The sequence below is a fragment of the Drosophila miranda genome, chromosome XR, assembly GCF_003369915.1.
Source record: "Drosophila miranda strain MSH22 chromosome XR, D.miranda_PacBio2.1, whole genome shotgun sequence".
Classification (NCBI taxonomy): domain Eukaryota; kingdom Metazoa; phylum Arthropoda; class Insecta; order Diptera; family Drosophilidae; genus Drosophila; species Drosophila miranda.
The window spans coordinates 30,656,333-30,666,570 of NC_046674.1; the positions used below are offsets into that span (position 1 = coordinate 30,656,333).

At 39.2% G+C, this 10,238-nt stretch overlaps 2 protein-coding genes across 2 annotated transcripts; one reads left to right on the plus strand and one right to left on the minus strand.

The window, feature by feature from the left end:
* Window positions 1-2,766: 2,766 nt before the first annotated feature.
* LOC117186616 lies at window positions 2,767-5,028 on the plus strand. The gene is made up of 2 exons (XM_033387622.1): window positions 2,767-3,103; window positions 4,327-5,028. Exons 1-2 carry the CDS (start codon window positions 2,971-2,973, stop codon window positions 4,851-4,853), a joined length of 660 nt encoding a protein of 219 aa, XP_033243513.1. The 5' UTR covers window positions 2,767-2,970; the 3' UTR covers window positions 4,854-5,028.
* On the minus strand, window positions 3,280-5,559 carry LOC117186615 (protein ALP1-like). Its single transcript, XM_033387621.1, has 2 exons — window positions 5,082-5,559; window positions 3,280-4,298 (listed from the first exon to the last, which is right to left on the minus strand). The coding sequence occupies exons 1-2, from the start codon at window positions 5,387-5,389 to the stop codon at window positions 3,482-3,484; spliced, it is 1,125 nt and encodes a 374-aa protein (XP_033243512.1). The 5' UTR covers window positions 5,390-5,559; the 3' UTR covers window positions 3,280-3,481.
* Between the last annotated feature and the right edge of the window lie 4,679 nt (window positions 5,560-10,238).

Genomic DNA, 10,238 nt, shown 5'->3' on the forward strand with positions numbered 1-10,238 from the left:
GATTAGCCGGCCTCCACATCAAAGCCTCTCTATGATTTCATCCTTTGTCTTTCGTAGTGCCGAGTGGCAGGCAGGTAAGTGCCAGCCGCAGCAGAAAAGGAGAAGCCGTTACCATTAGTGTAAGCTGATTTCTTACAAAAATCGGAGGTCTCCTTGGTAGTGCTCATTTGATCAGGGTTAATCTCCCCCCATGGTTTTGATGCTACCGTGTTCTTCAATAAGTTATAGATGTCCTACAAGCCACAAGAAGAATGATTGTTGTCAAGTCAGAAGTAAATCAAGTGGGAATAAAGTAGTTTGCTGAGAATTCCGAAACTTCGCAACAAAATTCGATGCACGAACATACAAAACGAATCAGCATTGTAACTGAGGTTCGCATTCTGATGCAAAGACAGCGTTTAGATCTACTCCCTCTTTTATTTAGAACTTGCAACTTAATACATGCCATTCCTATCCTGTATATAATAGTCAGGTCGTGGTGAGCACTCTCGGGCGCTTTGTGAAAATTAGTATGTTTTTCGTGTGTTGCGGTTGCGGGTCCGGATGCATGCTGTATTTTTCGGAACAGCTAATAAAACAATTTTCAGCTAAATGCATCCATTGTCCTCCGTCTGCTGTATGCTGTGTGCTGTGTTTTCTCTGCCCTGTGTCCAGCTCTCTTTCTGGGAAAGTTTGCAGCAAACTAAGTTAGTTTAGCCTGAAAACGAAACTGTACAAATTGTTTGCCAAATCCAATTAATTATGGCCATCAACATGGCTGCTTCTGTTGTTCTGCGGCCCTGTTCCTGATGCTGCTGCTGCTCTCCGAGTCCGTGCAAGAGTATCCAATTAGGGCCTTCTGATGAAACGCGGCGTGGGTGTGTGTGTTTTATCTATACGTGTGGATATACTTTTTTCTTGTCACATCCGTTGAACATAATAGCTTCGCCCATCTATATGTACCACTCCCAACTATGCTAATAACGTCTGTCCTAATATCTGGATATTTCTTTCTACATAGAGTGCCCTCCGGAATAACGGCTTTCTGTCCGACTCTGTACGAGGATTAATTGATTTCACTTTGCAGATTTACCGTTAATGATAAGTACGCCATAATCCCTATCTTACAGGGGCCTACTGCAATCCTGCTGTAGCCATTCAGAGTGTAGGGGATATTAAAAATGCCTGGCAAGTCAGTTGAATGCCGGACAAATATTTAAAATTGCTCCTCCAGATGTGACAGTAGACTTTAAAAGAAGAGCCTGATATTGCGATACACGCACAGTCACATTGCGGGACCCATGAGTACTCGTACTCTTATAGAGACATTTGGAGAACTACAGAGAGATGCAGAAATACTCCTGTGGGGGGAGCAAGTGCTGTCTGAATGCTAAATGCTTTTGTGGGGCAAGATGACACCGTCTGCTACCTGCCCGGACAGGTGAACAGAGTCGTGGACTCTTATAATTACGAGTTGCTGGACAATTTAAACTTTATCAGCAGAAAACCAGGCCCAGTCCAGCACTTGCATTGGCAACCCCGAGTCACTTTGAAATTGGGTGAAAAGCTTTAATTATCAACCGCCCTACGAGGCGAAACACCATGGGGGGTCGTTGGGTGGAGTTTAGGCGGGAAACAGGATCCTATTCGAGCAAGAGTTAATAATTTGTCTTATATGGGCGGAGAAGTCCATTGTTGCCGTCTACTGCAGTCCTGTGCAACAGCCAAAAGAGCAGCATTCGGTTTCATAGTGCATTTTCCATTGACATTGAACACCATCGATGCGAAGACAAAAGCCACATGACCCCACCTCAGGCCTAAAACCGAGTTCGACATGCCCTGTGATTGATTCCAGTTATAAGTTTGGCTCTATTTTCGCTTCTCCTGTGCAAATATGCCTCTGGCACACTTCTGCAACTAGCTGACATTCCCGCAAGCCTAATAGCGTAATGGCCATGCAAAAGCCCACAGGCTGAAATGTTGCCAGTGGGTTGACTGAAGAGTTTTCACTCTTTGAAATCATCTTAAACTTCATCTATAGCGACCGTCTCTTTCTACACTCAATTGAATGGGCGTAAACTTTTTCCAAAAGTATGTCGCGAATAGTCTGTATCAAATGGGTACCCTCTAGTGCACACCATGTGGTACTTTTCATAGCCCCTCAAGCTTTTAAACCGTTGCCATTTCGGCATGGACTCACCTTTTAAAATCTTCGGCCAGGCTTCACAAATAGCCAAAAGTTAAATGTTGGATTCCCCCCTCGAGGGGCAGACAGAAATATTTAATGTAATAGGAATATGCAAATGCACAGAACGTAGGAAAATTATGCCCATGCGTGTCAGAAGTAATCATTAATATTTTACCAAATGCATTGCGAGAGAATACGTCAGTATTTAATAACAAAAAAATAAATAAATGACATATTGTTAATGAGCTTCGAAATGCTACGCATAAACAGAGACGCATTTTTGATGCAAATTTAGTTGGAGTTTTAATTAATTTGCAAATGATAAACATGGAAAATTTCATTATAAATGAAATGTACGGCTGAAGGGCGGCGACGTGGTCGAGTTTTGTAATCAGAATATGTCAGCCCATCAATTTCGGATAAATTGAAATAATACTTCTACGCGAAATAGATAGGATAGAAATGGGATAGATAAATCACTATATTCATAGAGCTCCGAGATAGGAGTTACTTTAAATCAGTAACATACTTACTTTACTTGAAATAATCTGTCTTTACGTTAAAGCTCCCCCGATTTAGGGCTCGCGCACACTATAGCTGAAAGCGGAGCTGAAAGCAGAGCTGATAGCTGATTTATAAGCTCTGAAAAAACAAACACACTGCACCGGTGCAAGTGCGCACATTGCAGACTGAACTGAGCTGAAAGCTGAAAAAGCTTTCTAAAATCAGCTCAGCTTAGTTTGATCGATCAAGCATGTTTGTTTTTTCAGCAAGCTGATTGCTGATTTCAGTACTGAACGAAAATGGACTGTGAAATGTTATTGAGTGAAATTGCGGTGAACCCGGTCTTATGGAACAAGCGTGATAAAAATTATTCGAATCGTTTGATTTTCGAAAAAACCTGGCAGGCGATCGCAAATAAATTGGGAAAACCAGGTAAGTTTTATTATTGACCTTTTTTATGTGCATTTATCTGCATGTACATACATATGTACATATGTATGTATATATATACATATGTATGTATATGTATGTACATATGCATGCAAACGTCTAATTGAGGAGAGAAAAAGATGAGCAAGAAGAAAAGAAGAATAGACAGTGGGGCAAAATGTATTTGAGTTCTTTTTATTTACGTATGATATTATATATGATATATATGATACATTTTTGTAAAGTAAAGTTTACAATAATAGTGTGAAATAGAAGTGTGATTAATAATAATAATAAAAATTATACAAAATAATAATAATAACATGAGATTTATGTTTTATTTAGGAAAAATTACAATAATGATTCCCTAATCTCTTTAGCTTAATTTTTTGACCTATTATTGTTTTTGGAAAGGTCTTTGTTTGAGTTGTAAGTTGAAGTCTCGCCCTCAAAAGTATAAAAATAATCGTAAATGTTTTCAACATCAATTATTATATTGTGTAGAAGGCACATTGCTTTTATTAAAATAATGGCCGTTTTTGGAGTGACATCTATTTCTCTTTTCATCAAGCGCCACTTTTCTGTTAAAATGCCAAATGCGCATTCGACACAACGCCGGGCAGAGGAAAGTCTTTCATTAAAAACAGATCGTGGTTCAGTTAATGAACGTCTTGGGTAGGGCCTCATTAGATATTTAGTTAACGGATATGCTTCATCTCCAATAAAAACAAAGGGAGCTTTTATATCTGAATTTGGCAATACTTCTTCCGAAGGAATGTCCAATTCATTTCGAATGATGGCCTGCTGTAATCTTGATGCAGCAAATATTCCTCCATCACTTTGGCTACCTTTAAACCCCAACTCAATAAAAATAAATTTACAGTTAGAATCGGCAACGCCTTGAAGAACAATTGAGAAAAATTTTTTATAATTAAAATAATCCGAGCCAGAATTTTTTGGGCATTTTATTCGGCAATGTTTGCCATCAATAGCCCCAATGCAATTGGGAAATCTTGACTTTTCGTAAAAGTCATGCGCGATTTTTTTGTACTCTGTACAGTCTGGTGGGATCATGTGAGTCGAATTTAATTCTTCCCAAACCGCTGAGCATGTTTCTGGAATTATTTTCCGCAAAGTGCTTTCCGCTATTCGAAAGCTGAATGCAAGTGCTCTCATCGAAATACCAGTCGACAAATATCTGAAACATTTCATATTTTTATTTTCAGCGGAGCAGTGCAAAAAAAAGTTTAAGTATTTAAAAGACGAATACCGCAAGGCCCAGCGAAATGTGCCAAGACCCGCATCAGGAGCAGCAGCAGCAGAGCCTCACGTTTCCAAATTTAAATATTTTAATTTAATGCACTTTTCGAGGGATGATTTCGGTGGAGAAACCGACGGAAATATAGGAGGCACATACATCGAACTAATGGACGACACATCAATGCCATATAGTGCTGAACTGTACGACACTGAAATTGCCTTGACAAAAGATGACATCGAAAAGCCAGGACCGTCCAAACGACATAACAAACGACAAAAAGACATGGACAACGAACTAATAGAAATCGAACATAAAAAATTAAAACTCTTGGAAATGGACATTGAAAATAATACAAATAACAAAGACTCAGACGATTTATTATTTTTCAAAAGTTTAATACCTTTGCTGCCGAGCTCCCTGTCAGCAAGCCAAAAACTACGGATGAGGACAGACATTCAAAATGTCGTCCTCAAATATTTGGAGGAAGATTAATTTTATTTATTTTCATAATTTATATATTTTGTTAGTCATTTCTTTCTTTCTTTATTTATTATTATTTTTTATTATTTATTTTTGTTATTATTTTTATGTTACACACCTTACACACTTTTCATACATTATACCTTCATACATAGTCTAATTACACATACATACATCTAATTGCATACATACACATAACGAAAAATAAACAATAAAAATAAAAAAGCTTCCTTTACGAACCGCAATGTAACAAAAAGTCTTTCTTTGGGTCCAATTGGTTCTCGAAGGAATGTCTGCTGCTTTTGAATTCGCGATTCAATTTTATTTAAAATATAGTCAAAGGTCTCCACCTGCATTCTTGCGTATTCGGCAAATTTTATTGGGAACGTTCGAAGCTGCTCATACATATGGTGAAATTCCCCAAGTACCGGGCGATTCCGAAAAATTTCGTGCACCCAAATCTCTCTGCGTATTTTCCTTTCATTTAATAGTTTTTTCATTTGCACATTTTCGCACAGCAACAATTTACGCACGCGCGACGACAACATTTTGGTAACGTTTAAAGAGAGAGAGAGTCTATGGCTTTCAGCTTTCAGCAATCAGATCAGCCGACAATGTACGCACCTGCAAGCTGATTCTGCCTGAGAAAAGCTCTCAGATCAGCTGAGCTTTCAGCTTTGATTTCAGCTCCGCTTTCAGCTATAGTGTGCGCGAGCCCTTACTTTGATCAAAAAATTCAGTTTCTCATCTATGGGCCAACACAACCGTTGACCTGAATATGATTCGTTTTTTTCCCCAATGTATCAGTTAAACTCAACTGCAGGAGGGAGGCTTCCCAATCGCACGCATTGCAATACGTGTGCCTCACAGGGCACGCCCTATGTCGACTATCCCTTCAAACTTTTAGCAAGAGAGGAATTTGTTTGTAATTTTTGTGAAACTTTTCCTTGTTCGCCCCCTGGCAAATTGTTGGTTTTTTGAACCATATTTTTGCACCAAACGAACCGTCCCATATTTAATCCACTCCACTTGCAGGTACAGCAGATACAAAAAATTACCTTTACCCTTTTGGTCACAATTTGTGCAAAACCGAAATTTTTTTTCGCTTTTTTGCGAGTGGAAAGTTGTAAAATGAATTACATCTGCATGTGCTGCCATTGCCCGGAATGTAAGTATACCTAAGTGCGTGTATCTGTATCTGTGTGAGTGTGTGGAGAGGTGTGGAGTAGTGTGCTGTGGCTAATGGGTGTAGAGTGCGGTTCAGTACGCATTGAAGTACAACGGCAGCACAAATTAGGTTTAGGAATGGATAGGGAAAGTTTTAAAACAACAACACATGTATATTTGTGCAACGAAAAGCGTTAGGTTGAGGATTGGGTAGGGAATTTAAGTACAAATTTGATACTTGTCAAATGTCACTGTAAGAAAAGGTCATAGAGAATAGTTTTTTTTTGTTTCACTCTTTTTAATAATTTATTAGTTTTAACTTACGGCTAACAATTAAAAAAATATAATTTTTATGATTTTGTGGTACTACAATTCTTAAATTAGTACCTGGAATTTGAAAATTCTTAACTAAAAGGCATTGCAGCTGTGGAATTTGCACCTGGCCCATGGCGGAAAAGGAAAATATTCAGTGCAACGGGTCGGATTCTTACAAATTTAGCGTATCCAGGCACCAGTCGGTCTTTAACTTGAGTTAATTTATGCCTTTTGACATTGGTTGCCGTCCCCCTGGCTTCTGTCACCTGTACACCCCCATACCCCCTCCCCCCCCCCCCCACGTTTCGCCTGGTACACGAATGTGGATACGGATTAGGATGAGCAGGTATTATGTAAAATTTTATGTGCTTTCGCCATGGTAACAGGTGAAACTTTTTTCTACATCTGTGCAGAGAATGGGAATACCAGGAGCCCTCCATCGAAAGCCAGGACGAATGGTATTAAAAAAGCGTCCAGCTACAATAAAGATAACGCTCCTTAGCATTGCCATGGCATCAAACAAGGTGGGAGCAACTGCTGTGGATTGGAAAGAAGAGTTAGAACACGGCAATTGAACGCATCTGGAATTTTTTGAGTTGAAAAATCAATCGACTCCTAATTGGTTCACGATGAAGGGGGGTTATGAAAGTCTTATTTCCGAAACTTAATAATATTGCGATCCGAGTAACCTACTGCGCTGCTTCCAGTCCTGAAATTGGGCGGAAATGCGCATCGGTCTTTCGAAATGGCTAATTAAATAATTAGGAGCTGAGGTGAATGTGAGGTGCATCTGAGGCTTGTCTTTTTGGAGGCATTTCCCCGCATTTCCACCCACTCATACCCCACTCCGCCAAGAGGCTGAATGTGCTTTACCAATCCCGTCGGAGATGATGTTTCTCCTCCAGCAATTGACGCCTTTTCGTCTGGGGCATGCGCTGAATGTGCCTTGAGTGCAAGCGAGCCAGTCACAGAGAAGGGCAGCGTAAAAGAGAGGCGCCACGCGCCCTTGGCTTGCGAAGGCATTTTGCGCATACTACCCACACGAACAGCGCCAGCACACGTGACACCTACGACGTGACCTGCGCCAGCGCCACTGCCAGAGCCTCGCCTTGACTTATCAGTCATTCAGACCGTTTTATTAGGCTTCTTTCAGGGGCGGAACTCACGGTTATGCAAAATAGATGTGTATATACATATACATCAATAAGCGTATCCGTATCCGTTCATTTAGCTAGATATAACTTCAACTTTGCAGGTGGATATTTAATTGTCAATGGACAATTTTTGGTGGAATTGAATGTGTGTAACACCCAGAAGTAAGCGTTTCCGACCCCACAAAGTATATTCTTGATCAGCACCAATAGCCGAGCCGATATATCCATGTCTGTCTTACTGGCCTGATGAGCGCTTAGATCTCAGAGTCTATAGGAGCTAGAGCAAGCAAATTGTATCGAGAGGTCTGTGATACCACACTGTTGCAAGTGTATTCCAAAATTAGTTCATATGAAAGTACCGTAAGCGAGCGGGAACGTTGTGAGTCGAAGCTTAGGCCGCAGCTCTACGTTCACACCCGATACTCAGTCAGTATGGCTACCCTTTGTCAGAGGGCGCACACTGCACCAGGAAGAGTTCGTGAAAGAGAGAAAGTGAGTGCGCACGGGGGAGGCGTTGCTTAGACTTTGCGTAGACACTGCGATTTAATTTGTTCCTTCAGGATATAATAATAATCTGATCTGATCCAGATCCAGCAATCAGCTAGATATGGTCATTCTCTAGGATGCTGCGCCTTTGATTTTCTTGTATCTTCAAAATTGTTGTGGCATTAATTCTTTTTTTGTGGTGGAGGAAGGAGCTCCATTTAATTCAAAATTTCATGGCAGAGTCTGTTGAAACTTCTGTGTGGTATTGATTCTCAATACCTTACTGAGTATGAAAGTAATTGCCATTTTGGTTTTCTCTCATATTTCGTGAAGCTGGGAAGCGTCAAACCGAACATATGCTGCAAGAGCTGTTATAAACAAGTCTTGGCGCCTTTTTTGTTAAGCTGGCAAAAATTTGTGCAAAAAGTAAAAAATCAAAGCGTAGTTAAAATTTATTCTGTTTGGTGTTGTTGGTGGTGGAGTGCATCCTGTGAGATGTGTACGATCTAGTTGCAATTGTTTTTGATACACATTCTCAAATTTATTGTGAATTTGGATGCCTAAAATTATCTGTATATGGTTGCCGAAAATAATAGTAATTTAATTTTTGGAAAATTTCCATCCCAAGACTTCCATCACATGCGTACAACGGTCGCTACCAAAAAGTCTATTGCGGTTGAAAATTACATATTTTCAAATGTGTATAATAATAATGATTATTCACAAGAACAACACAAAGACATGCAAGAAGGATAAGAACACTTGTAAGCACGTTGCTGCAAAAATTGAAAAAATGTAATGGAACATTGTCACATTTCGAAAAGTGGTGGTGAGAGAAATGCTTCTAAAGTTATATCATTGAAGAAGAGGTCTTGGCAAAAACAATAAAATGTTCTAGCAGTGATCCCAAACTTCTTGTTAAATTCAGTCCTGAGGGCGATTTACGAAAAGTGCATACAAGCTGGTGAAAACGAAAACGCAAATATTTTTCCAAGCTACGATTTATTGAGAAACGCTAAAGTAATATGCTAACACCCGAAAGTTTTCACGTAAAAATACGATGGAAGATTTAATGCATGCTCTTCTATTTACATCTGATCCTTTAATTTCAAAGTTATCAAAATTGTCATCGAGGCTTTCTAAAGAAAATATAGAGTTGGATAAAGAAGTTAAAGATTTGCTATTGGATGTCAACTTTGAAAAAGACGTGGTATGTTCCGATAGTTCAGATATTGGCATTTAAATATATTTAAAATTACATAAGTTACACTGGTAAACTATCTTCAGAATGGTATTTTAAAATCTTTAAATATTTTGAAGGATCAGAACTATCGTATCTATTTGATATAGTTGGCTGATTTTACTGAAATTTGGAACAGTCATCCAGCTAAATTTAATTAAGATATCTCTTAAATTACGCTTGTTATTAATTTAATGCCACTAGATTGCACGTTTCGCCCACTGTGGAGCGGTGCGAAATTTCGAAATACAATTGTAACAGTGTGATATTACAGGAATTTCTTTCTCAATATTTTTCCGGTCATTTCCTTCTACACACTTAACAACCTCTATGGCAGTGAACACTTCCCCATAAAAACCTCGGTTTTCACGCGTAAATCTCTTCATCAGTCAATTTTTTAGACATAAGGACAACTGCGCTTCACTTCGTTCGTTTCTTACGACAAGCCCCAAAATCTTTAATATAAGCTCAAAAATTAATTAGGACATAGCCCATATACGTAAAACGATCCGAACAGCTGCCACCTATAACATCACTCAATCGAAGCGATCATACAGAAAAAAGAATCCAGGTTGGTGGAACAACGAACTCGTTTCTCTTAGAGACATAAAACATAAGGCATGGCACACATACAAAAGAATACAGGACGCCAATAATCTAGTTAGTTACAAAAATGCTCAAGAACTTTTTCGCCTCAAATGTAGAGAAAGCAAAACTTTTCAAAAACATAGAGAAAGCATTAGGCCGGTAGTCCTAACAAGAAAAATATGTTCCGACATAAAGAATATACATATGTATATTCCACGAATATACATTTTATCAACAAACGGCCGTATCTACAATCCACCCTATATGGCTAATGAGTTCCGTAAGTTTTGGTCAGACTACTCAGTGCACAGCAATTTCCATGACCGACTTATCAATAAAAACGAGGGGGAACGCTGTGAGTCGCTGCGGTGACCGCAACTCTACATTTATACCCGATACATAGTCAGTATGTCTACATTGAGCGACAATGTGTGAGTGCGGGAGAGA